The sequence below is a fragment of the Zootermopsis nevadensis genome, unplaced genomic scaffold, assembly GCF_977971745.1.
Source record: "Zootermopsis nevadensis isolate Lab colony 2312 unplaced genomic scaffold, Znev_1.0 Znev_ptg000028l, whole genome shotgun sequence".
Classification (NCBI taxonomy): domain Eukaryota; kingdom Metazoa; phylum Arthropoda; class Insecta; order Blattodea; family Termopsidae; genus Zootermopsis; species Zootermopsis nevadensis.
Window position 1 is genome coordinate 5,876,949 of NW_028259160.1, and position 27,200 is coordinate 5,904,148.

At 36.1% G+C, this 27,200-nt stretch overlaps 2 protein-coding genes across 6 annotated transcripts in view; one reads left to right on the forward strand and one right to left on the reverse strand.

Moving 5' to 3' along the window:
- The window catches only part of nonC (serine/threonine-protein kinase Smg1), an 81,504-nt gene that overhangs the window by 32,129 nt on the left and 22,175 nt on the right, over positions 1 to 27,200 (reverse strand). Inside the window, exons 23-36 of the mRNA XM_022076819.2 lie at positions 25,724 to 25,901; positions 24,302 to 24,690; positions 22,949 to 23,211; positions 21,084 to 21,394; positions 20,256 to 20,447; positions 19,780 to 20,104; positions 18,640 to 18,812; positions 17,656 to 17,883; positions 16,368 to 16,452; positions 14,525 to 14,840; positions 13,504 to 13,790; positions 13,216 to 13,384; positions 12,866 to 13,019; positions 11,190 to 11,309 (exon numbers count right to left, since the gene is read on the reverse strand). Of these exons, the coding sequence (XP_021932511.1) occupies positions 11,190 to 11,309; positions 12,866 to 13,019; positions 13,216 to 13,384; positions 13,504 to 13,790; positions 14,525 to 14,840; positions 16,368 to 16,452; positions 17,656 to 17,883; positions 18,640 to 18,812; positions 19,780 to 20,104; positions 20,256 to 20,447; positions 21,084 to 21,394; positions 22,949 to 23,211; positions 24,302 to 24,690; positions 25,724 to 25,901 (3,190 nt within the window). The remainder of the gene's footprint in view (positions 1 to 11,189; positions 11,310 to 12,865; positions 13,020 to 13,215; positions 13,385 to 13,503; positions 13,791 to 14,524; positions 14,841 to 16,367; positions 16,453 to 17,655; positions 17,884 to 18,639; positions 18,813 to 19,779; positions 20,105 to 20,255; positions 20,448 to 21,083; positions 21,395 to 22,948; positions 23,212 to 24,301; positions 24,691 to 25,723; positions 25,902 to 27,200) is intronic.
- mAChR-C (muscarinic Acetylcholine Receptor, C-type) lies at positions 886 to 9,804 on the forward strand. Of its 5 annotated transcripts, none has more exons than XM_022076847.2 (5): positions 886 to 4,826; positions 4,972 to 5,242; positions 6,357 to 7,017; positions 8,126 to 8,408; positions 8,845 to 9,804. In XM_022076847.2, exons 3-5 carry the CDS (start codon positions 6,617 to 6,619, stop codon positions 9,169 to 9,171), a joined length of 1,011 nt encoding a protein of 336 aa, XP_021932539.1. In that variant the 5' UTR covers positions 886 to 4,826; positions 4,972 to 5,242; positions 6,357 to 6,616; the 3' UTR covers positions 9,172 to 9,804. The 5 variants fall into 5 exon arrangements, with proteins under 5 accessions (XP_021932539.1, XP_087213273.1, XP_021932538.1 ...); XM_087357147.1 differs by having other exon boundaries at positions 886 to 1,620; XM_022076846.2 differs by having other exon boundaries at positions 886 to 5,242.

Here is a 27,200-nt window from a genome sequence, read left to right on the forward strand (position 1 = left end):
CAAGAAATGAGAAACAGCTAACTTCAGGTAATCCTGCATAAAATTAAAATTTTCAGTTCAAGTCAATTAACAACAGTAAATGGCAAGTGCCAATATTCATAAGTTTAATAAAAAAACTAACAAACTACAGGAGATAAAAGATTCTACAGGCAGACTCTCATAGCATGCTAGTAGGTCTAATCTAGTATCATTTCCAATAAAATGCCTCGGTGTTTCAATAAACTGTACTCATATATAAACTGCAAGAATAAAGTCTAAACCCTACAACAAATAAAAAGATATTCAAATGTATGCAAATTAAAAATTTATTATGACTGTGGAACTGAATGTGTTAGAAGTGATACATATTATTCCACCAAAGACTGGGCCAGCTTCTTTGCAGGACAGCAGGGTAGACACTTTTTAAAACACAAATAAATCAAGCATTTATAAAATGTATACATGCTACCCATGCTGATTGTAGTATAAACTTAAAGTGTTAATTGATTCACCCAGACTTTCACAATGTTATGACAATAAACTGGTTTCTGCAATTTTCAATTTGATTTACAACATAACACAACACATACTACATAAAGCATGTGAATGTCCAGCAGCTATGTTTTGGTAAGAATTTTAAATAGAGGAGATTGTGTATGCATGTAAGCACACAAGCACTCACTCACTCTCTCTCTCTCTAATAGGGGTTTAAACAAGAAACACTTCAGAACCTACAAAAATATTTATAATACTACATTAAACACTTTAGAATGCAGTTCATATCTCCCTTTCCTAAACAGAATTCTCCTTCACAACGTCTCATAGATAATTTACATATGATGGCCCAACCCTGGGCACAAAACTGGCTAAGCACACGTCTCTGAAAGGTCAAGAATGGCAAATGTATAGTAACCATTAGTATGGTTAACTTGTGATGAAGACCTCTAGTGTCAGCATGTACAAAGGTGTAACAAACAAATACTTTCTGATGCTAGCCATGTAGCCAATGAGGAGAGAAACAGTTCTTATTGACTGGAAGCCAGCAAACTATTCGCAGCACGTTTCATGCAAGACCACACATTTCGCAGATTTGATTCACTACTGGGACCAACAATGAATTGATGTACACAGAATTGTGAAGCTGAACAAATTAGCCATCATGCTAAAACTGCCTGCAGCTATAAGCATGACTTGTTAACCTTGAATAAGGTGCAATATCATCACTGAAGTTCAATATTCAAGTGTTTAACATGAGACTATATGTTATGTGGCTAATTTTTACAGTAGTAATGAAAGTGTGGTAGTGAGATTGATTACTTCAAGACTTTTTGATGTTGTGCAGTTTAAAATGATTTAGTTATATAGTAATTATTAGAATAATCAAAGGAAAAGACTTCATCAGCAATACCACCACTTAATGCAACAAGAGACATATTTATTCAGTTTTGTGACATCCTATTCTAATGTGCGGTTAAAAATGACAATGGGGCTTGAATAAAGTAAAATGCACTGTATAATGCTAAATCTTCAATATTAACCAGTCAGATTGTTGTTGTTCTTGATTCCAATGTTGTTTACCAATGTTCCTTAAATAAGGAGTATGATATCATCAAAACACAATTAACCTTTTAAGATCCAGTGGTATGTAGCATCTGCTTTAACAAATAACAGCATTCTGCCCAGAGCGTATTTAGACATTGTATGATTCTCAAAGCATTATTATTACCTTAAGCAGCATTAACCAAGTGATCTTTCAAATGGAGATGGGTTGTGTTTCCTTTGAAGTAGTAAAAGAAGTTTTAAATATTATTTACATGAGCTTTGACTTCAAAGGATTGGGGGGGAAATACTGATGATAGCTAACATGCCAAAATGTGTGAAAAATACTTATGGTAATAAATTGTAGTAAATTATACTCATAGAAGTTCAGAGAACTGCATTCAGTTAGAACAACCAACTTTTGCAAGATAATATTTAAAAATGGATAATTTAATTTTTTATACCACTATATACATCCTTTGGCATTACTCTTGTACAAACAACAACTTGCACTCTTTGAAATTGGTATCTGAGTTAATCTCTCATTTCTCCTCAGCCAGCCTGAGACATTTCTAAATGTTGTTAGAAGACAAGAATATAAAATGCAAGATTGTGAGTGGTACTATTAAAAAATAAAAGTCTGCTGAGGCAACACAATATTTTTAAGGCTGGATGCACCATAAGTGAAAAGAGCACCCTAATAAAAACTACTTTGTTAAAAGTCTTGCAACTTAAGTGAGGAATTTTAAAATACATAAACAAGCCACAGACTAAAGTAAAATCATAACTGACCTGCACTGTCATTCATACTTGTGTCAAAAGATGTGTGTTGGTTATATGTGTATTTCCACTGTGTTCATCATGAACGGATTCCCGTATTCAATCCAGAAATAAATATTTTCAGAACATGTTTTGCTTTTAGTTGGTTGGGTGGTAGAGATGCTATTTTAGAATGAAAGTTCAAGTCAGCCACAACTCCTTTTAATACAAAAATTAGCATTCCAGAAACACATCACTTTATTCTTTCTTTGATGTTTCTTGACTACAAAGTTACATTGGGTTGAATGAGAAATTAAATGAATTGGTAGAATGTGGGATCAAGCAGTCATGTATGTTTAAAGGCACTTTCTGAGGACACACAAAAGGACTAAGCTAAGTCACAAAAAGTGTTATTCAAAGAAGCCAGTATCACAGCCAATATTTTAACTACAGTCCTCCACTAAAGTCCTGAAGTCCTGTTCTACACTCTAAGTTTATCCATGACAAGCTTTGTTTTTCATAGGTTACTTTAATAATCCTTAAACAGGTGTTTAAGTCACACACTATTTAATGACAGAATTACCATGGATAATGGATTAGGAAGAATATTAAAACTGTCTTGGCTTGTTTTGAGGTACAACCCCAGAATGTGACTGAAGGCAAACTATGAAAATTCCTTGACAGGACAGCCTATTTAGGCCTGAGGTTTAAAGACCAGACCTCTTATACATAAAGCAGAAGATCCAACCAGTACTCAATGTGAATAATTAAATGGGAAGTGTGTGGAATTAAGAGATGATGGCCTATTTTGAGGGACTATAGCAGCATATGCCTGGAAAGATTGAGAAAAATCACAAACAGCATTAGTCAGGACAGTGGTCTCCAGGGCAAGATTTTAACTTCAGACATGCTAATGTCTAGACTGCAACATTTAGTATCTTCATAGGGCTGATAATCTAATGGTCAGAGATAAATAATAAGATTAGAGGCACTAAAACTGAAACCATGCAGAGCAGTTTATCACAAGCAGTTATTATAATCTAACTGTGTAAGCAGTTTCATCCTACATGTACAGCCACATACACATAACATGCTATAGACTGTGATCATATGATAACAACTGCTCTGCCCATTTAATAAATCAATTTGTAATAAAGCAGGAGTAGAGTGCTTTATATCAGCAGATGAGTGGTGGAAAGACAACCAATTCCCTACTCCACCCATCACAAAGAACTAATCAATCTAAAATTATGACACTGTGTGTTTAGCTTCAGTGTATTAAAGTCCCTTGACAAATATAATGAAATTATTAAACCTCACAGAAGCAAATTGTTTGAAAAAATAATTTTACAAACATTTACTCTTACACTATATTCACTGGCACGCTCTGACAGATGTGGAATGTCAACCTATTTGAACCACAACAGCTATCACTATAACTGCAATACATTACTGGATGAAAGTGGAAATAGTTTCTTAGTAGGGTCACAGGTATTATAGCATATTTGGAAAGAAGTTTTGTGATAATTTAAATTAATTCAATGGAAATCTTTGAATTGATTTCATGCAGGTACTTTCATACGATATCATTATGAGTACCATGTATATGCAAAATCATAAGTATTTGATTCATACAACAAATTTTCTAATCGGTTTCTTTCTACTTTATGTGATCATATCAACTGATAAAGCTTTTGTACATTAAACTTGAGTGGATGAATAGTTGTAAGTATTCAATAATGCCACAGTCAATGAAGAAAAATAAAATGAATTCCAGAATGTGGAGACATTTCCATCTTCTCGTAGTTTATCTTGTTTACATAACAAACCTCATGCTGACAGAAGCATTCCTATCCTTTTGCAGATAGTATTTTCTTTAAATGGGTAATGCTCTCCGTACTAATATGCAAATTAAATCTAGTCAAAACAATGAAAACCAAATTCATACATACTAACTCTTATTTTTTAGTTTCAGATTCTTTGTAGTTCAAATCTATACCACCAACAATCAAGTCACATTACCATGGTGTCAACATGGCAAATTACATGACCTTCCACTTCCCACTAATTTCAATATTGTTCCAATATTGATTTGCTTCACAATTCTCCATTATCTTTCACTCTTTGTGTTTTCAGTGCTTACCGCATGCTGAGTAAGCAAATGGATTAATACACCTGTATCAATCACACAGGGGAAAAGCCTACAAAGCAAACAAAGACTAGGCAGCTTCAAAGAGTGAGAGACCCAAAGGATTATAGCACCAACACTCACTTTATCATTGCCATTACAACTAATTAGTATTTTTAGTAGGGGAAATAAACAGGTGTCTGGGGAAATATTTTTGTGTCCTGAAACTCTGGTACATTTCAGTACAGAGATATCATTACTATAAAACTGGCCAGCTAAGCTTGAACAGCTATAACATTTAGTGAACATGTGATGAAATCAACAAATTGTGGGCAGTACTGCTTGCAGAAACTGTTAATCAACATTATGAATCCTATTTAATTAAACAATTTTTGAAGGAGTAACTCTATGCATAAACACGGTAAGATTAGCAGCACGTATGTTTAAAAACTAAATGAAAATACTATTGGGAGTAAATTATAATGCTTATAGCATTTATTGCCTTGCAATATGACAATTTTATTACTTTATAATTCTTTATTTTAGCTTTTGGTATACTATTTCAGAAAGTTTGTCTTCTCCAGTACAATTTAAATCATCACTGTTTTATCACAGAAATAAAGTGTGCACTGTTAAAAATGGGTAATGCTGGTTTTGTGAAGTTCACAAGTGGAATACTTAGAAGAAAAGAACAATTCCTTTTTAAACATGTTTATGTTAAGTACAATTCCCAAGAAAAACATAACCTGGACTGCAAATGAAACTACTGAAACAACAGGAATTTCAAGGGGTTCATGTTTTATAGCAGGGGCAATGCCTCTTCAATAAATTGTACAGGTATGTTACCTATTTCTATATCTACCACTTCAGTTGATAATAGGATTAAAGGCTCATTTCAAAATTTGATTTCATACTGGCTACACTTTTAACTTGTAGTCTGTACTGTATGTACCTGGGCATCATGCTTTATCACACTCTGCACTGTGGTGCTGTACCCATAAGAGCAATAATCTTTTCTTAAGTTCAGATAAGCCATAATAAAACTGAATCTAATATTAGTTGGTGGACCCCACATCTGGACAACAGCCAGTGGAAATGGAAAAAAAAAAGTTGTACATACAAGTCTGTCGGCTGTTTTCTTAAGTACCTCTGACTCTATCATCTTCTAGAGAGAAGAGCAATCCATTTCAAAGAACACAGTTTCTAAACGTGTTCTTTGCTATTTTATACCTTTACATACAGATCCATCAAAATCAGTGTGATCTGTATAAGTAACTGCATGTGCTGTCCTACAAGTATGCTATTCTGGTTTTCATTTGGTCACATTCACTGCCATCAAAGTAGCATTAGTCACCCCAATAATGGGAAGATATCTTGCAGCCCTCAAAGTAAGCCAGTTGGTTAAATATTACATACATGATAACAGTGTCAAACATGAAGTTTATAAAGGTTACATGTGTGTGTGTGTGTGTGTATGTTTGTTTCTATACAAACAGTGATGTGCAGCTGAAAAAAGAAGTGGAAGAGTCATTCTACTTTAAAGCGTGCAGTTTCTGGACTGTAACTTTTGCATCTCTATACACAGTCACATGTTAATTTATAAAAGGTACAAATTCTGTTATTACACAAAAGTGTTAGAATTACTGTTTCTTTTCAAATTCATTCTGTGCTGTACTCTTATGGAAAGATAATATCTGACACACATGTAAAGCATGGTTTATATTAGGTAGATACAGATAAGAATCAAATTCACCCAACCACTTTCAGCGTAGACCTTCAATAGCTACCTTTATTCAAACATGTCGAATAATTTCAGAGATAAAACATGCAACCAAGCAAAAATAACTTTCCTGCAATGCATTCACTTTATACGCTTTCTATGATAAAGAACATAGACTGTATCTTATAAAGAAACATCTATACAATTGTGATGTAAAATATATAATTTCAGGTGCCCTGGGATATGAAACACAGAGAATTATAAAAAGCCATCAAGAAAAGTTCCTATAGCTACTGAGACTCACTTCAAATTGAACTTAATTTAAAATCTGTGCTATGTGAACAAGTGACTTTCAACCTGAATGTTTACAATACAGAAGAAAATAATTTTGCTGTGAACAGTGGCAGACTACACCTAAAACGTCCTGAAAAATACACTGCAAACAAATGGCTGCCAAATAATGTATTATTCATGGTGATAAATATATCAAAATGCCTTGTGAACATTTCAATAACATTAGTTCCATAGATAAAACACTTAACTCACACACATTGTGGAGCATCTTAGACTGTGCCCTTCTGGTGATTATTCTTTGCGGCAACACACTCACTATTATGGCAATTCGATGCAGCAGACGTCTCTCTAATGTTATGTCAAACCATTTTGTTCTAAGCTTAGCAATATCTGACTTAGTTGTTGGACTCACTCTGCCATATCACATTGCTTTCTACCTCTATGAAGCACTTGGACAAGACAAGGAAAGGTGTATTCTACGATTTGTACTACTTGCTCTAGGATGTACAGCCTCTGTGTGTAATCTAATCATAATAGCCGTTGACAGATATATCTCCATAGTCTACCCACTACACTACTGCAGATTAATAACACACAGGTATGTAAAATGGCATCACTACACACCAGTTTATTGGAAATGTAACATGTCTTGTTTCCTTGCTTCAAGGTGCAATGATTACATACTGCTAAATAACAGGGTCATTTTTAATAATGCATTATAAATTAAGCAAGCAGTGCCTTCAGTTGGATCCAAAGTTTCACAAGCCCAATAACACTTATCACAGAGGTAATTACAGCAACAATCCGTGACACCTTCCATCTATATTTTTGAAACACAAAAGCTACTCTGCATAATATTTAAGAATTCAGTTTTAACTCTAAGAAAATATAGCAATTCACCATTATAAAAAACAAACTGGTTAATATTGTTTAGAGAAATAACTGTTTGCACAGAGCATCACACAAAACCCATAAATACACAATTTGTAGTTACTGATCGTTAAAGCACATGATGCATAGTTACCACCAGGGTTTAAAATGTTAAAATACTAGTTTAAAGTCTTCATCAATAGACAGCATTACGTCAGTCCCTAAAACATAGCAATATACAACTATTTTATATTTAACGTATTGTATTGAATACTGCATAGCAAATGCACAGAAAATGTAATTCCAACCAATAAATTTTTGCACCGTAACTTGTAAGAAACACCATGCAGATACGCATATAACTGGTAAAGATACTGTAAGAATAAGACATCTTGATGCTTCTTTATGCACTGAAAAAATATAAGTGGCTGAAACTTAACTCATGTATTTCTTGTGGTCTTCTGTCTCAAAAGTGCATAAATTATTCCAAACACATTTGAAATTTAATTATTCTATACAAACTGTCACCAAATGGTACAGTGCTGTGGTTAGCACTCCTGCTTCATATTCAGAATGTCCCAGGTTTGATACCCAGTCCAGAGATTTGTTATTATGAGGTTTTCAATACTTCCCTTAGTCTCCAAATGCTGGGACAGTACCATGACTGATTAATTTCATTCTCTTTAAATAATCATTTAGAATCATTATATCAATTGGCATTGTACAACCAATGACAATACATCTCTAAATAAATCACAAATCAATCAAAAATAATATAAACTGTAAAGACAAATTTGTTGAATGTTAACAGACTAAACGTTCTGCTCATTTTACAGGGTGGCCACAGTAATGATAGCTACAGGCTGGTGCACAGCTGTAGCACTGTCCACAATGCCAATTTATTGGAATAATTGGTCAGCAAATGATGAATGTGAAATAGAACACGTCATGGCACCAAACTACTTTGTTTACATTATGCTGCCATTATTTCTCCTACTATGGGTGGCCATGTTTGTAATATACTGGAAGATATGGCGAGAAGCAATGAATCAAGCACGCAGGTTACAAGAGACAAATTATCTCCATGGAGGAGGTCCTTCCGATTGGAAATCCAGTCAGGTCAGGTACAAGTGGACAAGAAGATGTGTTCATAATGTGTCACTATGCTTTCCCTCAAAGATACTATTTCTTTTAACAATGCCCACAGTATACAAGAATATCAAAATGAATTATTGTTAGTACAAAAACACCTGCCAGACTTTAACAGTTTCAAACACTCTAGCTGTAGCTTAGAAAGATGCAGACTTCTTACAAAATAAACCCAGTTTCAATGTCACGGTTTCTAAATGAGCTTTTATGGAGAATAAAGTGACAATGGGGCAGGTTCATTTGGTTTTCCCTGCCAATCACCATTAAACAAATATTTCATATTCATCTGTTTCTGCCCTAGATGTGCGTCATTGACAAACAGCCAGCATGTTATCACAACTTCAGTCTTTAGATGGAGCTTCATATCTTGTAATTTAACTACAACTGTTTTGTATTTTGTTTGCAGGTTGTGTTATTGGTACTGGGCAGTTTTTCTGTGTGCTGGTTGCCATATATGATTATAGCCTGCATTATACTGTCTGGGGTATGTACCAGTGACATCAGCATTGGCTACAAAGCAGCATTCTCAATGGCAATGGCCAATTCATGCATGAATCCAATGATCTATGCCTGGAAGAACTCAGAATTCCGTCAAGCTATCAAAAGACTTCTTCACTGTCGTTCACCCAACAGAATATCTGTCACCCCATCATTCATCTTAGCAAATAAGATTTCACTTCAGACAATTGGCACATATACAGACGGCAGTGAACAGCAGACAACAAGTAACTGATATGCAAATATGTCACAAAATATCACATCTCATTATTCTATACCTGCTGGGACCTTAAAAATCTAGGTCAGCAAATTGTGTTATGACAGACTGCTCATTTAATATCATCACACTAAGTTTTAAATAATGAAATTAGCAACTAAACAATTCAGAAAAAGTTATATTAATGTTTCAAGGCTGGATTTCTAAAGTCACTTTTGCACACAGAAGTTGTCTTGTGAAAACACCACTAAATCACATGAGAGAGATACTGAACGTCATTTATGTGGGAAAAGTGTTTTAAATCTTTACAAAAATAAAACATGATATTAATGTCTCATTGCAAATACATACAAAGAAGAAAATGTCTGGGATAATTCATTGGATATTAGTTTGTGAACATCACATATTCAGTGCAATTTGTCTGTAATATCTATCAGTGGTATCATTAATATTCCTTCTGATTTAAACCAAAGGTAAATTTCATTACAGCATATGTAACTGATGGAAAACATGCATAAAATCAAAAAAGTGTAAATAATTGAATGTCCTGATAAAAAATATTGAAGTACTTTGTTTTTGAACTTCTGAATCTTAATGCTGTATTTATGTAGAATAGAAATTACTAATACTGAATAAAAGCTTTAACTACAAGCACTTCAACACTCTTTCTTACAATAAATTAACACCAGGACTGTTTCACCATAAATCATTTCACTCTGTACGAATCACACCCCAATATAAAATGCAGATATGTACTAAATGTTGAGATAACCAAATAAGTAAATAAATAAATAGTGACAGAGGGGGATAGAAAGTTATTCAAATCCAAGTCAAGCAATAGCACAGACTTTTCTGTAAACATCAAACTTACAAAAAAGAATTTCCATTTCTATCTCTTCCATGTCTCTCAACATGCATGTGTGTGAGTTCCTAAAAGATTTTTTAACAACTTAAACTTCCATGACACCGAATGAACATTATGGCCCTGAAAGCTATATCTCAACCTTCAGTAATACCAACACCACCAGATATTATTCTAAACCAGTTTAATCCACTCCACAACTTCACACCTTATTCCTGTGACATATCTTAATATTATTCTACAGCTATGCCTATATTGCACAAGTGGTCTTTTCCTTTAAGGTTTCCCAACCAAAACTTATATGTTCATTCTTCTTTTCCCTCATTAACTATGTGATACATAAAAACAATATTTGCTATTGTCATCACCATGAAACAATTATCACTCTGACTGGACATAGCAGAAGACAGTGTGTGCAGAATATAGGAACAGTTGGGGTTTTCAAAGGTCTGTGGGAGGTGGGTCCTGCAGCAACTGACAGAAGCACGTCAGTCTGAGAACCACAGAGGCAATCACAAAATTGAGGTGGACAGTGTTGCCACACCCACCATACAGTCCTGATCTGGTACCATCAGATTATTGCCTGTTCGGTAAACCGAAAGACAACATTCGTGGGACAAAGTTTGAGGACAACGACTCCCTTGTGGCATCTGAGAAAAAGTGACCCAAAGCTCTGATCCTGAGTTTTACCGTGTGGGCATACATGGCTTGCTCTGAGGTGGCATAAGGCAGTTCAGAGAGATGGAGACTACATTGAAAAGTAGCATTTTGTTCCTAAAGGCTGTACCTAGCCACTGTGTGAATAGCAAAGTTGTGAAATAAAAATTGATTTTTTAAAAAAATATGGTGCATTACTTTTGGAGTGACCCTTGTATCATCACAAATTATTGTTGCCTAACTTACACTGCACTACATACTAAAAATTACTGGTTTTAACATGGTCAACATTTTCCAAAGAGGTCTCCTGCATCATACGTGTGCTAAGTTCATCTACATATTGTTGCATCATTAACTAAATATAATATGCAACACACCACAAGAACTGTTACCATTCAACATATGATAGACACATACGAAGACCAAACAAGTATTAGACGAGCATTTCCTTAGTGGTGACTGACTGGCTGTGAAAAGTGCAAAATGATAAATAAACACTAATTACAGCAACACTTACCTCCACACCAGTAACACCAAGGGCAGTGCGAATGTTCGGTGTCATGCGAAAAGGAACCTTCTCTGGCACCCTTAAAGTCTTCCCCTTCTCAAAACACACATTGTAGTCAATGTGTACCACCTGAAAATGATCCACAATACAACAAAACAAACTGAGCATGTTGGTGCAGCAACGCTTTTAAAATGGACAATTTCTCATAAATCATTATCCAATTACTGCTTTGTAGAACACATATCTCTATACAGTGAAACCTCGATGCATCGTTTTCGGCGGGGGTGGGAAATAAAAACGATGAATGCGGGAAAACGATAGATGCGGGAAAGCATTAAAAATTTAAAAAAAAAACAATGTTTCTCTTTCAAAGTTACTTCTTTTTACCAAAAAAGTCTTTAATGGACAACTGGTTTGTCGAAACTTTACGTTTTAGACCAAACAGAGCACTTTCCACGTTCAAAATGTTTTCCTCGTCACGTTCACTAATATTATGCGCATAAAAGAACGACTTCACTTTTGCCAATGCAGCGTGTGCTTCGGCAAAACTCGGCAAAGCTTCGGGCTCGCATTCGTCGTCTTCCTCTACCTCACCACTCCCACCCTCTTCGCGAACAATAACAGGAAGAATGGAAATACTATTACTGCCGAACTCAACGAAACGTAGCTGTAGAAGACCCTGAACCGCTGGAAACGAGATAAACCAGAAGAATGAAAAGTGCCGCCAGCCTTTCCTTTGTACTTATAATAAAAGCATTTGTGAAGAAATTCACACTGCACATGCCATCTGGCATCGCTGGAACGAAATATGAGTGCACCCTAATTAAAATCGTAAAATTTCTGACAATGAGCACCGCCATTCACTCCAACTATCACCCCTGCACCGCTGACCCTCATTCCAAAAGAATGTGCTGGTTGGGCGACATAACAGGTTACCGCTACTGTGTATTCCAAAAACATTATGCGTCTTTCGGTATTAATTTATCTCTAAACCCAGCATTTTAAATTCTCAGAAACGATCATTGCGGGAAAATTGTGGGCCGGGACTAAGATTTTTGAACGATCGATGCGATAAAACGACAGTTCGAGGAACGATAGAAGCGGGAAAATGTAACATTATTTTATATGGGATGTATTCGGGACCGAACAAAACGGACGATGCATCCGGGAAAACGATAGTTCCGGGAACGATGGATAGAGGTTTCACTGTAGTACAGGATCCTCTTTGAGCTGTTGAGCTATTCAGTCGCTTAAGAAAGTTGCTGCTACAAACACAATTTTAACAAAAGACCACCAATGTACTCTGTCCAGAGCCAGTTCACAGTTTCAAAATCTATTTCTCACAGATCCATTCTCACACACTGCTTGGTATTTATGGTACATATGGTACACAAATTAGAAACAAAATGGGGAAAAAAACTAGTAAGAATGTGTAAGATCTCAGATGTGACCTTTTTAAAGCCATTTACCTCCAGGGACAGAACTTCAGAATGGTCAATATCTCAGCAAGATTCAAACACCAGTCACTTAAAGTATGAACAATAATAACCACTATGCCAAAACATTTTTCATTATACATACTATGACAGTATCATGCAGCTCATGAACACCCAATTTAATGACCACATGTAACAGCTAAAGTAAATTATTCCCAGTTTCAATCAGGATTATATCAGAAAGCATACCTCTCCAGTTAACAAATCAACCAAGACGTTGTCCAGATGTCGATCTCCAAGCCCTATGATGTAGCCAATTATAGACATGACAGCAACCGAATAGGAGTATGTCCGAGTTGTCTGCCACCAACTACCAGCATTCACACTGTGACACCAGAGCTCCCTGGAAGACAGATGACTTTCACTGCAAGCCACTCAATAGCACCACATACATTTCATCACAATGACAACACAGAAAAATTAAACTGTTTGCAATCTTTTGTAATATACTGGACTGACCAGGTAACAAAACAAGAATAACAATGGAAGAAAGCTACTACATTTATTCTGCAGGGCAATGATAATCCAAAAGCACTCACTTTGCCAACAGATCCTTTGGAGTTTCATCCATAAGCTCAGTTAGTACTTGACGAAGAATTGGCAGTGGCCATTCTTTGCGATTGTCAAGGTTAGAAATACCTCTTTCCTTCAGAAGGGGTGTCAGTTTACTGTAAAACAACTCTGATGGACGCATAACCTGCCCTGGGCCTAAAACACAAACATTACATACTAAACTGTTTTTATTGAACATAATAACTGACCAATTATTAACATGTTTAAAGTCAACTTACAACTGCCATTTTTAACACCACTTTCTAGTCACTCACCATTGCCTCCTTGGAGACTTGTTGAAGACTGGCCGCCACGGAGGGACACAGTCACTGTTTCTCGCTGTTGCCATCTCTTGTAAAGTCCAAACAAAGGTGTAACACCATCTACCCAACTAATGAGTCCACTGCGAGGTCCAAGAGGTATCACTGAATAATGACGAGCTCTGTACATCGACTCTGAAGGTGAATTGCTGCGTTGCATCATTGTATTAGCAATGCTAAGGAACTGCATGATGCGTTCATCCAGATGAAGGTCCTCCAACCCTTTGAATAAGTACGTGTACCTGTCACATAAAATTGTAAATATAAACAGCTATAATACAGGTAAGCAAACCAACATAAATAGCAGAAGAAAAATATAAGCAAATATAGCAATGACTTTAAATAGCTAGCAAGAAAATACTTCCTTGTAATAGGCATTACAGTTTCAGCACTAATAGTAGAAAACTACAATTGACTTTGATCAGTTCAAACAGTGTCACATTCCCAGAACCTTTATCTCCAAGATCAATTCTATGGAGTCTTCGTCACGTCTACCTGACATAGATTTCATGGGACCTGGCAATGCATAATCAACGAAGCTTACTGCTATAAATATTGTATCATTCACTGTAATAACAGATGACTTCTTGTCATACTATGCAAATTATGAAAACTGTGTGATTATGAGGTTCACATTAGGTTTTATTCTTACCATAATTTTAAGTGTACACAATGAATGTGTTTAATAAACCCCTCTATGTGATGCACAAAAACACTGCCATCACATTAATCTGAACATTTACAAGTGATTCAAAATAAGGATTGTTTTAATGGGATCCTTTGTTTGGAACATGAAAATTACATGGGGTCAAAACAGGTATAATTGTCTCAATATTAGAATTTCTATTTTGATCATGCTCATGGATATTTAACAAATGAAAACTTGCACCAAAACTTCCTGTTCAAGGGATGTGACAAAATATCTGACATACTTCTCCAGAGACAATGTATTACTTGGAAACACTGTCTAACTTACAGCTGTCCATCTGAGCCATGGAACACCAGTTTCTTGGGTTTAGTTTTGGTTGGCAATATGGCAATGTTATTATCCACAGCAGACACTGTGATGATGGTGCCTGACCTTGAAGCAACACCAGGCATGGCAATAAAAGAATCCTTTAAACCAGCTAGTGCTGGGCTTATATCCACCATGCGAATTGTGTATGCAGCACGCTTCTGTGCTCGTTGTTGCAGCCGTGACTGCAACTGTTTCAGAGGCTGCCATGATTCCTGTGGACGACGAGGATTCCACGAGGTCTTCAACTTGTGCAGTGCATCAGTAATATACTCTCCTGCGCACACATACAAACATTCTCACTCTCAGTACCAACCACAAATTAAAGTGTGGGTTCTAGACATGGCATATGTTTGTAAGTGTCGAGGCTTTTATAGTGATCCATATTCACTTTAGTATTGGGGCATAGCACTTTCAAAATGGTAGAATGGAAACTACATGTCACAATTACAAATTCCCCATTGTGACCAGTTACATTACATAAACATTGCTGTATTCAGCACCAACTACAGTTTGTAACTATTTGGTTATACTGCTATGCAAATAGTGTGATATTACTATACCATCACTTCAGAAACAATGTCTCTCCAAAATGTCAGCAGTGTTTACTTACAATGAAATATTCTTACAGACAATACTATTAAAACAGCTATATGAAGTCAAAAAATTAATATATTGTACATTAAAATATATGACCAGCATACAGCAGTTCCGCAAAACATCACAACATACAAACATTTACGTTATATAGAATTTATTTATGAGCCAGGACAAGTCAATCAGTATAAGTGGCTATGAACTGGATGATCAAGGTTTACTTCCAGGCAAAAGTGATTTTTCACCTCATACAGGCTGGTTTTGGGGCCCACCTAGCTACCTATCCAAGGGGCACAGGGAGTTATATCCCTAGTATTAAAGCAACCAGAGCAAAAAAGTTGACCACTAATTTCCCACTTCCACTTAAAGCCAAGGTTAAGAATGCATGGAACTTTACATTCACTTCTCCATATAATTTCATGGAATGGAACTTTAGAACAGTGACTAATGTTTACATATAATCTATTACAAGACAATATAAAACACCCAAGAAACATACTGAATATAATCTTGGTATGAACCAATAAACATGTAAGCAGATTACAAGCAGTAAAATGAGTTTCTATTGAGTATTAAGAAGCAAAGGAAGAGAAACAAACTGACATTAGACACACAGCAGTCATAGACTGGATAAATCTAATTCAGGACATGCAACAATGGCAGGGTGGATTGCATTAACATTTGTTACAACATCTCAAGGGAAGAGACCACTTTGGAGAATGAAACATATTAAATAAGATAATAATATTCAAATGGTTCTTAGACAAATTCCTTCTGAACATGTTAGATGGAATGAGCTGGCTGATGATGGCATCTAATGGCAGGAACTAGTAATGATGCTTCAGCTTCCACAACAACAGAACATTACTTGGACATTTTCCTTCGTGCTTCTTTAAATAACAGTTGGAGGAAAGTCTGCATCAGTTTGTATGATCTGAAGCTTTCATGGTGACTAAATATAATAAATTCTTCTTGGGCTACCAGCCAGGGTACCCTGAAACAATGGCGTTTTCTCCATTGAATCACCTTACATGACTGGAAGCCCGAGAAGAATTCATTCTACAGCAGTTTAATGACACAACTTCATCAAAAGCCTTTAGAGAATTTCTTAATCAGGTGAGTAACTCTTTACTGGTAAGGGAAACCATGCACGAAAGGGACATTTCTTGCTAGGTATCAGCAGATGAAACAATACCAAGAGACTTACCAAACTTTTCCTGGAACCATTTCTCATGCGGTGTCTCTGGAGCTACTGATGTTATAGCATGTAACTGTTCTAGAATGAACACCAACTGGAAAGAAACAACACTTTTGTAGTGAAGTCTTCAGGTTTTCACAATGTTCTATAGCTAATGTTGTTTCTACTCGGGTTGCTGAAAAATAATGCCATTTTCTTTTCTAAGGAACAAATCCATGTAGCACTGAAAACTAAACTGTACTCATTCAATTAGACTTTCCTGCACTTTCATATAAAGTAGTTCTGCCACCAGAGGTTTCTAAATTACAGCCATGAAAATGGCAGTGGAAGAGGATGTCAGTGTGGAACAAACAATGTGCCGCCATTAACTGAGTGCTACAATGGAACAATGAAAACATTTAAGGTAGGTATTCAAAAAGTTCATCCTGACTTGCAGCAAGTTTTTCTCCAAAATGGACAATATGAAACCTGATACAAGTGCATAATGACTTTATATAAACTGTCTTGGTTTCACTGTTATGGATCATCCAACATATAGCCCAGACTTGGCTCCATCTGACTTCCATCTCTTCTTACGATCTTCAGGGTAAAATGACTAAACAGTAACTATGTGTCAATATCTATATTTCTGAAACACTGCATAATGAGGAATTCCATGTCTGACTAATGACTGTTAATAACAAAAAAAGGGGGGGACTGAAAGTTTACACTTTGATGACTGGCTATCTGGTTGCATACCTACCTACCTACCTACCATACCTGGAACATTATAAAAAACACTACTTTTCACAAAAAACAAAAATTTAAATAGAGAGAAGAGAAAACTTCTGAACTAATCCATGTATTTAACTGATTTAAAGACTGAAGAGCAGAGAAACACCTGGGGAAAATTTAGTACTTTTTACACTTACACTATTTATAAAACACCAGTTTCTTATCACTATTAACAACACCAGCCTGTCTTTCCTCACAGAACGCAATTTGTGAACAGTCTTTGTGCAACACCTAAAACATTCTCACTATTACAAATGTCACTAACACAAATTAAAATTATCACCACAGGTATATGCACACAAATCAAAATCATCATCTGCAGGTAATCTTTCACGTAATACAATGAAGGCCTAAGTGAATCTACTGCATCACCATATTTTGCAAATACTCGATTTATTGATGGTACTCAGTGTGAAGTTCATTTTCAGGATAAACTTTCTGTTTTCTTCTGAAGGGAAATAATCAGACATAACATAATAATAAAAGAATAAAGAGATAAAGGAAAGAATGAGGAATTACTAACAGGTTTGAGAATAATGCGATGTTTTTCAGCAATCAGCCTGTCCTTGTCTGCTGAAGACAGAGACGTGTTGTCCTCCACTCGTAGAACTTCCAGTTCCAGCTGCTGCATACGCCTGGAGATCTCTGCATGATGTTGCACCAGTGTTCCTAGCCACAGTTCATCCCACAGCAATGTAATGCGGCGCAACTCCTGTACCAGTAGTTGAACCTGTGAGATGGCTTCTGGGGCCTGTAAACATATACATTCAGATTTCTTACAAGAACTGGGAATTATATAGCATAGAGATGGAAGTATATGGAAAGCATAAGTTTCAAAAGAGCATTAAGAAACAGACACAATGGGAAATAATTTGAAATCCAGGCATTTGGAAAGGTATGATGACGGAAACACTACAAGAAAAGTTCATTCAATTTAAAGAAGCAAATGGTCTGACAATGTGTTACACATGGGTGACAAAAGGATTTCTTACAGAAATATTTCTTTCAAAATTGTAAGTGTTGAATAAATTACGTCTGGGGAGGCCAAAATAATGGAGAGTCCAAGCGAGAGAAGATATATACAAGCAAGAATACTAATACAAGAAGAGAGATTATGGAGAAAAGACTGAAGAAGATTTTGTCATGACAATCTGCATTGATAATTTGAATATGCTGAAGACACAGAACTGTGTATTTTTTCCTGTACCCAGGCTGTGTGCTACAGTGATTCATCAGAGATTAAGCTATTTGATTAAATGTATAACTAATTAACCAACCAAACTCATGATACAGAATCTTTCTTGAGCACCTGATGCTTACTCGACTGGTTAAAAAATTCCCTAAACAGATGCAACAGAGGCAAAGGAAGAACACAGCTGTGCCAAATGACACATACACAAACGATCACAATAAACACAAGGGACAGAACAACAATGCCAGTAACACACAGAAATTGATTTTATATGGATAACCTGGTCTCAGATTTTCATCATAACTGTTCTAGTACCTGTTTTGACAGTGTGTCCACCATAGCCAGGAAGCAGTTCTTCAAAACAGATACTTGATTTTCCTCTTCACTAGCACACTCTTCTTCATCCTCTTCATCTTCATCTTCTTCATCTTCTCCATCTCCCAAGCCATCCTCAGCTGAAGGCTGGGACAGGCAAGCGCTAAACAATCCTAAGCAGAAAATAGACTGTGAATAGCTTAAGTAATTTCTATTTTGTTTTTGTATTGATTTGTTCAAACACACTGAGAACCAATTATACAAAGACATATCCCAAACAGTTTGAAGGGGGTGAGTGTTAAAACACATTCCGGGCAGAACTCACAAAAACACCTATTCTCTTGTTTTATCAATGTTGTATCTAGGTACTGTTAAGTATGTAATCCAACAATTAACTGCAATTTAGCTTATGGATTAGCACATTGTGTTCATCCAAAAAACATAGGATCAAATCCTATGGGAGTAAGAAACTTTTTATCACTTGCAAACTGTAAATATGTCAGATTATTGTTATTGTTATTGGTGGAGTTTTTTGGAGGGGGCCCTACTTATTACTTAATTGCAGGTTGTCTACATTAAAATTGCCAAATATAACCTCAAAGATTCACATCATCACTATGTTTGTAATTGCTAAATGGACCTCATATACCTAGAAAGATTGTACACTGCTCCTGATATAGACAAAGCACTACTGATATTGGATGGAATATGCCACACTACTGCTGCAACTGTGAGTCATTGTGGCATACAGCGGGTACCAACTGTTGGAAGTAAGACAAGTTCCAGCATGTCCTAGATTACCAGACACTTTCATGCTTGAAGATGGCAGTCTTCTGTGTCACCCTGATGACGGGGGCAGCAACAACCTCTTAAACACTGGAAAATGCAGACTACATGGTGCTACAACCCAGTAGACAGCCATCTTCATATTCACTGCTGTTAGAACCTCAAATCCTACATTTGCATGCTTGATTGCGACTTTTGAACCATCCTGTACATATAATACATGCAGCAAAAAACAAACCTCAAAGCATCATGAAGATCAGCTCAAGATCTCTAGTTGGGAAATGGTTAAGGAAACTATGTCAAAACTTCTATATATTCTTCCTCACAAATTTATCTAATCCTCATACAACTCACGTGAAGTAGATGTACCCATCGTCATGTCCCGCAGTCGTGCCCCTCCAGCAGCAGCTCCCACCACTGCTGGGAATGTGATAAGATGTGGTGCATCTTCAGCAACACGACACAGTAACTCTGATACACGTCGCCTCACATATGGTTCTGGGTGGCTGAGTCGAGAGAACAGCTGTGGGATGATGCCCTTCCAGGGCCGTGTTGGTGTAGTGGCAAGTCCAGACTCCAGTACAGTCTGCAGTTCCAGAGCATGTTTCACTATCAGTCGCAGGAGACGCAGAGTGGCAGTGATGGTTGTGCAGTTATTTTCCATCCCACCAATGACACTCTATGGGACATTAAAATACAACATAAAACACAAATTGCATTGTTAGTAATCATCTGTTTCAATTTAATTTAGTCTGAACATAAAACAGTCAATTTTAACACTGTTATCATAATGAAGATGATGAAGGTGGTCAGACCAGCTGCAGACTTACCTCCTTATCCCCACACAACTCCAGATACTTGAAATAGGCCACAGCAGAGAGTTCAAGGTAGCTGTAAATACGTTTTTGGGCATCACGCCATATCCCCATCAGACGTGATAACTGCTCACTACTTGATCCATTCAGTGCATGGATATTCTGCAGCTGATTTTCAATCATTTCAGATGTGTTGATATCTTCTGTCTGTGAAACAATGTTGCACATAATAATGAGGCTCAAAGAGAGCCTACTACATAAATTTCCACTTTCTTTACATACAACTACAAAGTCAATTTAATAATAAACCACATTTCTCCATATTCACTACCATTTCACTCTCAGTCTCTTCACAGTTCTTACAGATTAATTAAACTGTGGCAGAATCTAAAACTTGTAAGGACCAGAAAAGACAATCACTATAAAATATAATATGGGTTTTGCTGTTTATAGAATCTGAAATTAAAATTAATTATGTAACACAAATAAATACATTTCTAGCTCTTCATTATGATATATGTGTGGGAAGAAATCAGCACCAGTGACAAAGACTTCAATCTACAAGTAGTATGGATTGTCTACACTGGGGAAACTTTGAAGTTTATATTCAAGCCACTACTATAAAATGCAGCCTAAAGATGACAAAATATACTGCTAACTTAGCAAATATGTGTCACACAACAAGCAGAAACAGAATCTGAAACCCAACTGACAAACAGTTGTACCATAAAGTATGAGAAATACCATACTGCAACATAAATAGCTGCATGATCATAAAAATATTCAAATGTGTAGAGATGTGTGCAGAGCCTCTTTATACCTGCTACATGTAACAAGCCTCACCTCAATATCTTCCTCATCAGCAACAGCCCGAGTCTGACTCAGAACAAAGTACACTTTATCTAAATCATCTGCAGTCATTCCAGGAGGCATGAGATGCTGCACTGCAACCCTATCCACCTCAGACAATTGTCCTCCAGCTTCACTAGCTGCATCCACCACACGTCGACCCCATCGATAGCACCAGGATGCAAACTGACTCCAGGCTTTAGCAAGTTCTGGGCATCTTGCCACACCCAACTGTAGTAGCTGACCAATTACAGCATCCGTAGGAGGAATCACAGACACACCATTGTGACAGACTGTATTGCAGCCTACAAAGCATTTGAATAACAAATATGTTAGAATGTATTTTAAAAAAGTATTATTGCATGTAATAACAGGGGCACAATAGAAATTTTTCATGAAGTTCATACCAGCAAACCACTGGCAACAGAATCCATAGGTTCAATGCCACAAATATATCACAAACTTTTCTAGAAGACAATTCTGCATAAGTAAACACTACTAAAAATAATAAGCTTTAATAATGCTGAGTTAAACAAAAGAATCCACTTTGCCACTGCAAACTAATCATATAAACAGTCTCTTGTGTACAGACTTTCTAATCAAACTGAATGTATGTCTCCTCCATGCATTCTACATGGCCTGTCCATTTGAACCTTCTCTATTTAATCACCCTAACAATATAGGTGACCTGTGCACATTACACAACTCCAAAGTAATTTCCTTCATTTTCCCATTACTTTATAACTTTTATGTCCAACCATTCCCACATTAATAATTTAGAAATGTTCACTTATGCATTCCAACAAAACCAATGCCTCTATGCCTTTATAAACCAAATCCTCCCCATTTAAAACATTAAAACTTTCTTCATACAGCTTTTCCATGCCTAATGAATAGACTACTCCCAACACAAATACCCAATCAACCAACTTCCTGTGAAGCCTGATTAATGGTTTATGCACTGAGCTAGGCAGAGTACTAAAAATGTTCTAGACTTGTATTCAAAGACAAATTCTGTCCACATCTCTGTAGTGATATCATCTATTCTGAATAGGGTATTTTGTGGCTATCCTAAGAATCTCCAGGTGCATACAAGATAGTACTCTCAAATATACCACATCCAACTCCTTCTAAATCACTATTTTACATTCATGTTCATAATGATCACACTTCATCTATACAGCCTTTGGAACTAAACCTACACCATGAAATATCCCAACAAAAACACATGCACGGTAGATGTGCCAAGGATGTTTACAAAAACAGAGTAATAACAAAAGAGAACTCTATGCACACAATAAGTAGTACTTTCAAACATAAAACTCTGAAAAGTACTGCCACATATTAGCATATGTATAAATTACATGTAATAAGAAACAAAGCATCAAAGTGCCAGTCAAATAGGATCATGGAATACCCAGAAAAATGTTCCTCTTCAGTTTAATCAGTCTGTTGAGAAGGAAAGTGAAATAATGATGTATGTACCATAAAAATAAGACAGTGGACTTTCAACCAAGCAATAATCCAATGTTACTACCATAACATTAAAAGTCTTATATTAATTTATTATGGATACAATACTGTTGATAAATGTTTTTTCAATAAAAACACACTACATGATTTTGAAAGTTGTTTCAAATAAACGTTACAAAATTCAATGATGGCGATATTTAATATAACACAAAATGTTTTTTTATGGTCAATCATTCTTGAGAAATCTAGCAAAGTTTGGTTTGAGCTTCATGCAAAACAAGTCATACTAGATTGATATAGACCAAAATAAAATTCATCCAACAATTTTTAAAGTGGACCTTGAATAATATACTTAATAAATATTCATTATCACAGGTAATATTTACTTTGAACTTCAACAATGCCAAATATAGACAGATCATTAACAGTGTTGTGAGCCTTTTCCCATGCCAACAGTCGTCCCATGGCACTTCTGTCACTGTCTGTCTCTGAAGAAACAAGATGATTCTCCTGCTGCAGCCATTTAGCAAGAATAAGCAGCAACCTGGATCCCCTTTCACGAAGCTGTGGGTCTCTGTTTGCCACTTGCTGGGCAAGGTTCAGTGCACCAACTGCACACACCTGCACTGCACTCTCATGTTTCTCCAGGCTGTGGACATACACACAGGAAGCATAACACAATACAAAAAACACTACAAACTGTGTACATAAAATTAGAATGCAGTTAGCATAATGTATTCCTGCATTTGTTTGAAACAATGATTCCCATTCCTCTTCTGCTGTGGTTAAAATAACCACCAACAGTATCTCCCAGCCTTCAGGCCCAACTACTCAGCAAAAACAAATTTCTCGTACACATATACCCCTATACATTATATGGACCTGTGCAGTAACTCATTCAAACAGCTTTCCCATGAAGAATTTCATAGCTGCCATATTGTAAACACCATTTTAGCTTTTCAGTGTGTTGTTTCAAACCAGACAGTGTTTTTATTTAAACTGTAGGCTAAGTCTGTGTCTTGTGCTACAGTTGTTTTACTTTAATTTTCACATTTTCTAAAACATGATAACACAAACCATATCCTTATGGGCAAACTCAGCATGCCATAGAACGATGGAAAACACATGGGAACTCATATTTCCTTGTTGAAAACTTGAATTATCAGAATCAATCCTGCGTACAACAGTAAGAAACCACCATGTCACTGAAGAAAATGCAAATCAACATGATAAATATCAGATCCTTTTTTGAAGTAGTAATACATTGCTTACACTGCAAAAACTTTCATGTATGACAAGTGATTCTAACTTCCATCAAGAAACAGTATTTAATTCCCCAATTATGAGAAGCTAAGAACAAAACTCATTATTTCTACATTTCTTGTAATTTACAGTTTTTCTTCAAATCCCCAGAAAAGTATACATACAGGGTTCTACTGTAACTACAACTGCAGCCGTAAAACTCAATGCAAAAATACAATGGACAACACCAATAATGCGCAATGTAATGACAAACCTTGTCTCAACACATCAGATTGCAGTAGACACACAAAATAGACAAAAGCAATGCTCACACATTTTGTCTAATAGCCTACGGGACAATCAATTATGAGTTTGAAGAAGAAAGTCTGTCATATTTATGTTGAAAGTGTTTCCAACACGGTTAACTCAATTATTAAATGCCTTGTCAGCATGGGAGAATGACAGAACTTCTATAAAGAAAGCAATATATCACTTACCTATAAAGTACCTTTGCAACCTCAGTAAGTGCCTTAGCAGTCTGGACACCCCAAATCATGGAAAGAGGCAGAGCTGACTCCTTCCCTTTGACAGATGTATCAACAAGACACTGTGCAATGTCCTCCAATAAAAGTTTATTATTTGTGCCAACACACAAGAACCCATCTTCCAATTTCAGATAATCAATGAGTAACTTCTGTGCCAGCATGAGATTTCCTTCTTTACGGGACACTCTAGATACCTCTAGCACTAACTGGTTTACCCAGGAGGAACAACACTGCAGGTCACCTCCCATATTTTTGCTGCCAGCCTTGTCAAAATACTTCACCCACCAGAGAACTTGGGTCAGGAGAGATGAACTAAGGGTATCAACAGCACGCCCATTGATCTGTAAGAAGGGTTTGTATATTGAAAGATCATTCACAGAGAAAATAATTCTAAACTTATTTAAGAATTTTGTTTCAACCACAAGTTATGAAAGAGCACAGATTGTGGAAAAACAAATTATAAGAATGCAAGGACTTAAGGAGGCAGGTGTGGTCTATACTTAATAAAAACACACAACATTTTAGGAACTAGCTCTACTTCCAACTTCATGTCAACATACTGACATATTTTTGAAATGAAGACTCTTGAATCTCAAGGAATTTTGCCCATCTGATAAAAGTCTTTCATATGCAATTTCTTCAAAATATGAAAAACCTGCAGCCAAGCTTTTGAGATTATACTCACCTGTGAGTTCAGAATTGCTGAAAATTATTTCTTAAACATATACATGCACCTGTTTCAAAATCTTTTATGTTAATGTAGATTATCTACTTTTATGCTTCAGTTTCAACCATTTAAATATAAATATTTAAATGATATTACCTACTATCTCTCTACCTACATACATACCTGTACCAAAACTTATATGACTGTTACCACATGGCATGTCTGTGTCAGTATGGCTGTTGCATGACACTTGCCCCACTTTCTGAAAGTCTTTTGTTTGTCATGCCACATATATATTGAAAATTGATAGTCATTTTCATGTACTCAAAAAATTCATCGGAATGTATTTCAAGGTTCTTACACATGTGACAAAATTCACCACAGTTTATATATGCACAATACTTGCATCTTTCTGCATCCTGGATGATATACAACTTCGAACATGTTATCAAAGCACACTTCTTAATAGCCCATTGTGCCCCAAAACAGATGATTACTCTAATAAACTTTTCAAAACAAACTAGTATATTTTTCAAAGCTTCAATGTTTGCTGCTTCATCATATGAACATCTGACAAATTTTCTTTCTTTGCTGAACCAGTAGTTTTGCTAGTATCATCACTCATATCATTTACCGTTGCTCCAACATGTACATCCCCTTAGGCACAAATGCTGAATGAAGGTATTACATACAGCAAGGTCACTCACCACACTGAACACGTTGCAATCTGGCTTTCCTGCCAGCATGCTCTGCAGGCCTGATGCAGCATACTGCAGTACAGCCGCTTCATGCAGGAATTCTGATGGTGCATTCCTCAGACCTTCCTGCAGATGACATTGTGCAATATATGAACACTTTTGAATCTTCTCACCCCACACAATATTACTGAAAAAAATAGACAAAGAAAGGAATTTTAATATTTTCTTAGTGGTCTACAGTGAACATGCCTAGTTTATTAGCCAAAAATCAATCACGTTAAGTCAGTCCCTTACCATTACGGTAATGGAGCCTCCTCAGGCAAAAAGTATCAGAGAGAATATCAAAACTTCAGCCAAAAAAGTTTTTGGTCATTATGAGTTAAAGCAGCATGAATTAATTTAACAAAAAATTATTAGATAAAAAGAAGTAGACTAAGTTGCAACATTTGCAAGAATCTAAATAAAATGGAGATAATATGGATAATAAGACATGAAACTGATACAACTTCCAGGAATAACAAATGGGAATATGTAAAAAAATAATGATAATGAGCTTGAAAGAAACAATGGTCATCACCATCAACTTCAACTTCAGGAGTTAGTCAGCAATCTCTTGGAACATGTCTCTCCATCTTCTATCATTTTCCATTCAGATTATGTGCAGAATGTTTTTGGAAATTATCTTTCTCCATCTGTTCCACAAGGTCCTGCCAGTTATGTTCAATAAATTAAAATTGTTCAACTACAGAAAATACATATCTAATAGCTCTTTTATGTCATTAGTGCGAATTCTGTCAGATCCACATCCTAATACAGGTCAGATAAACATAATCTCTGCTGCTTCAATTCATTTCACTGGCTTACAGTGTAAGTCCAGTATTCCAGCCCACATAGCCATTACTTTATACAATTTTAAAATAGTCTCTAGTTTTGAAATAAACACTTAAGAATAAGAACATTAGAGAAATAAAAAAAATACCAACTTAGAACTTAATAAAACACGACAATAGCAATCTGCTAGCAGATTCTAACATTGTTATAAATACGTGGAAGAATTGCCTGTCAGCTGTCTAATGTACATAGGGTTGATGATGTCACATAAGACTGAGCTGAGCCTCATTCTTTTTGGGGTTAAAATTGCTACTAAAAGCTAAGAAGGTATAAATTGTCAGGTACAGACCAAATTCCAGCAGAACTGATCCTAGCAGGAGAATACATTCTGAGATACACAAAATCATTAGTTCTACTTGAAATAAGGAAGAACTGCCAACGCACTAAACAGAATCCATTACTCCACCTAAATATTGAAGGGTGATAAAACGGACTATAGATATTACTGAGGAATATCTGTGTTATCAACTTCTTATGCCCAAGTTAGCACATAAAAGTACAATATAACCGATGGCAGAAAGAGAAATGAATTATGAAACCAAAGGAAGAAAGACATCCTCTGAGAGCATCAGAACAGCGATTTAAATGGACCAGC

What these genes read in the sequence shown, in the direction of transcription:
- mAChR-C (XM_022076846.2), top strand. Translation starts at nt 6,617, where the DNA reads ATGCCTTGTGAACATTTCAATAACATTAGTTCCATAGATAAAACACTT. An exon ending in TGCAGATTAATAACACACAG is followed by an intron (nt 7,018 to 8,125) that starts GTATGTAAAATG and finishes CTCATTTTACAG; the next exon opens with GGTGGCCACAGTAATGATAG. An exon ending in CCGATTGGAAATCCAGTCAG is followed by an intron (nt 8,409 to 8,844) that starts GTCAGGTACAAG and finishes TTTTGTTTGCAG; the next exon opens with GTTGTGTTATTGGTACTGGG.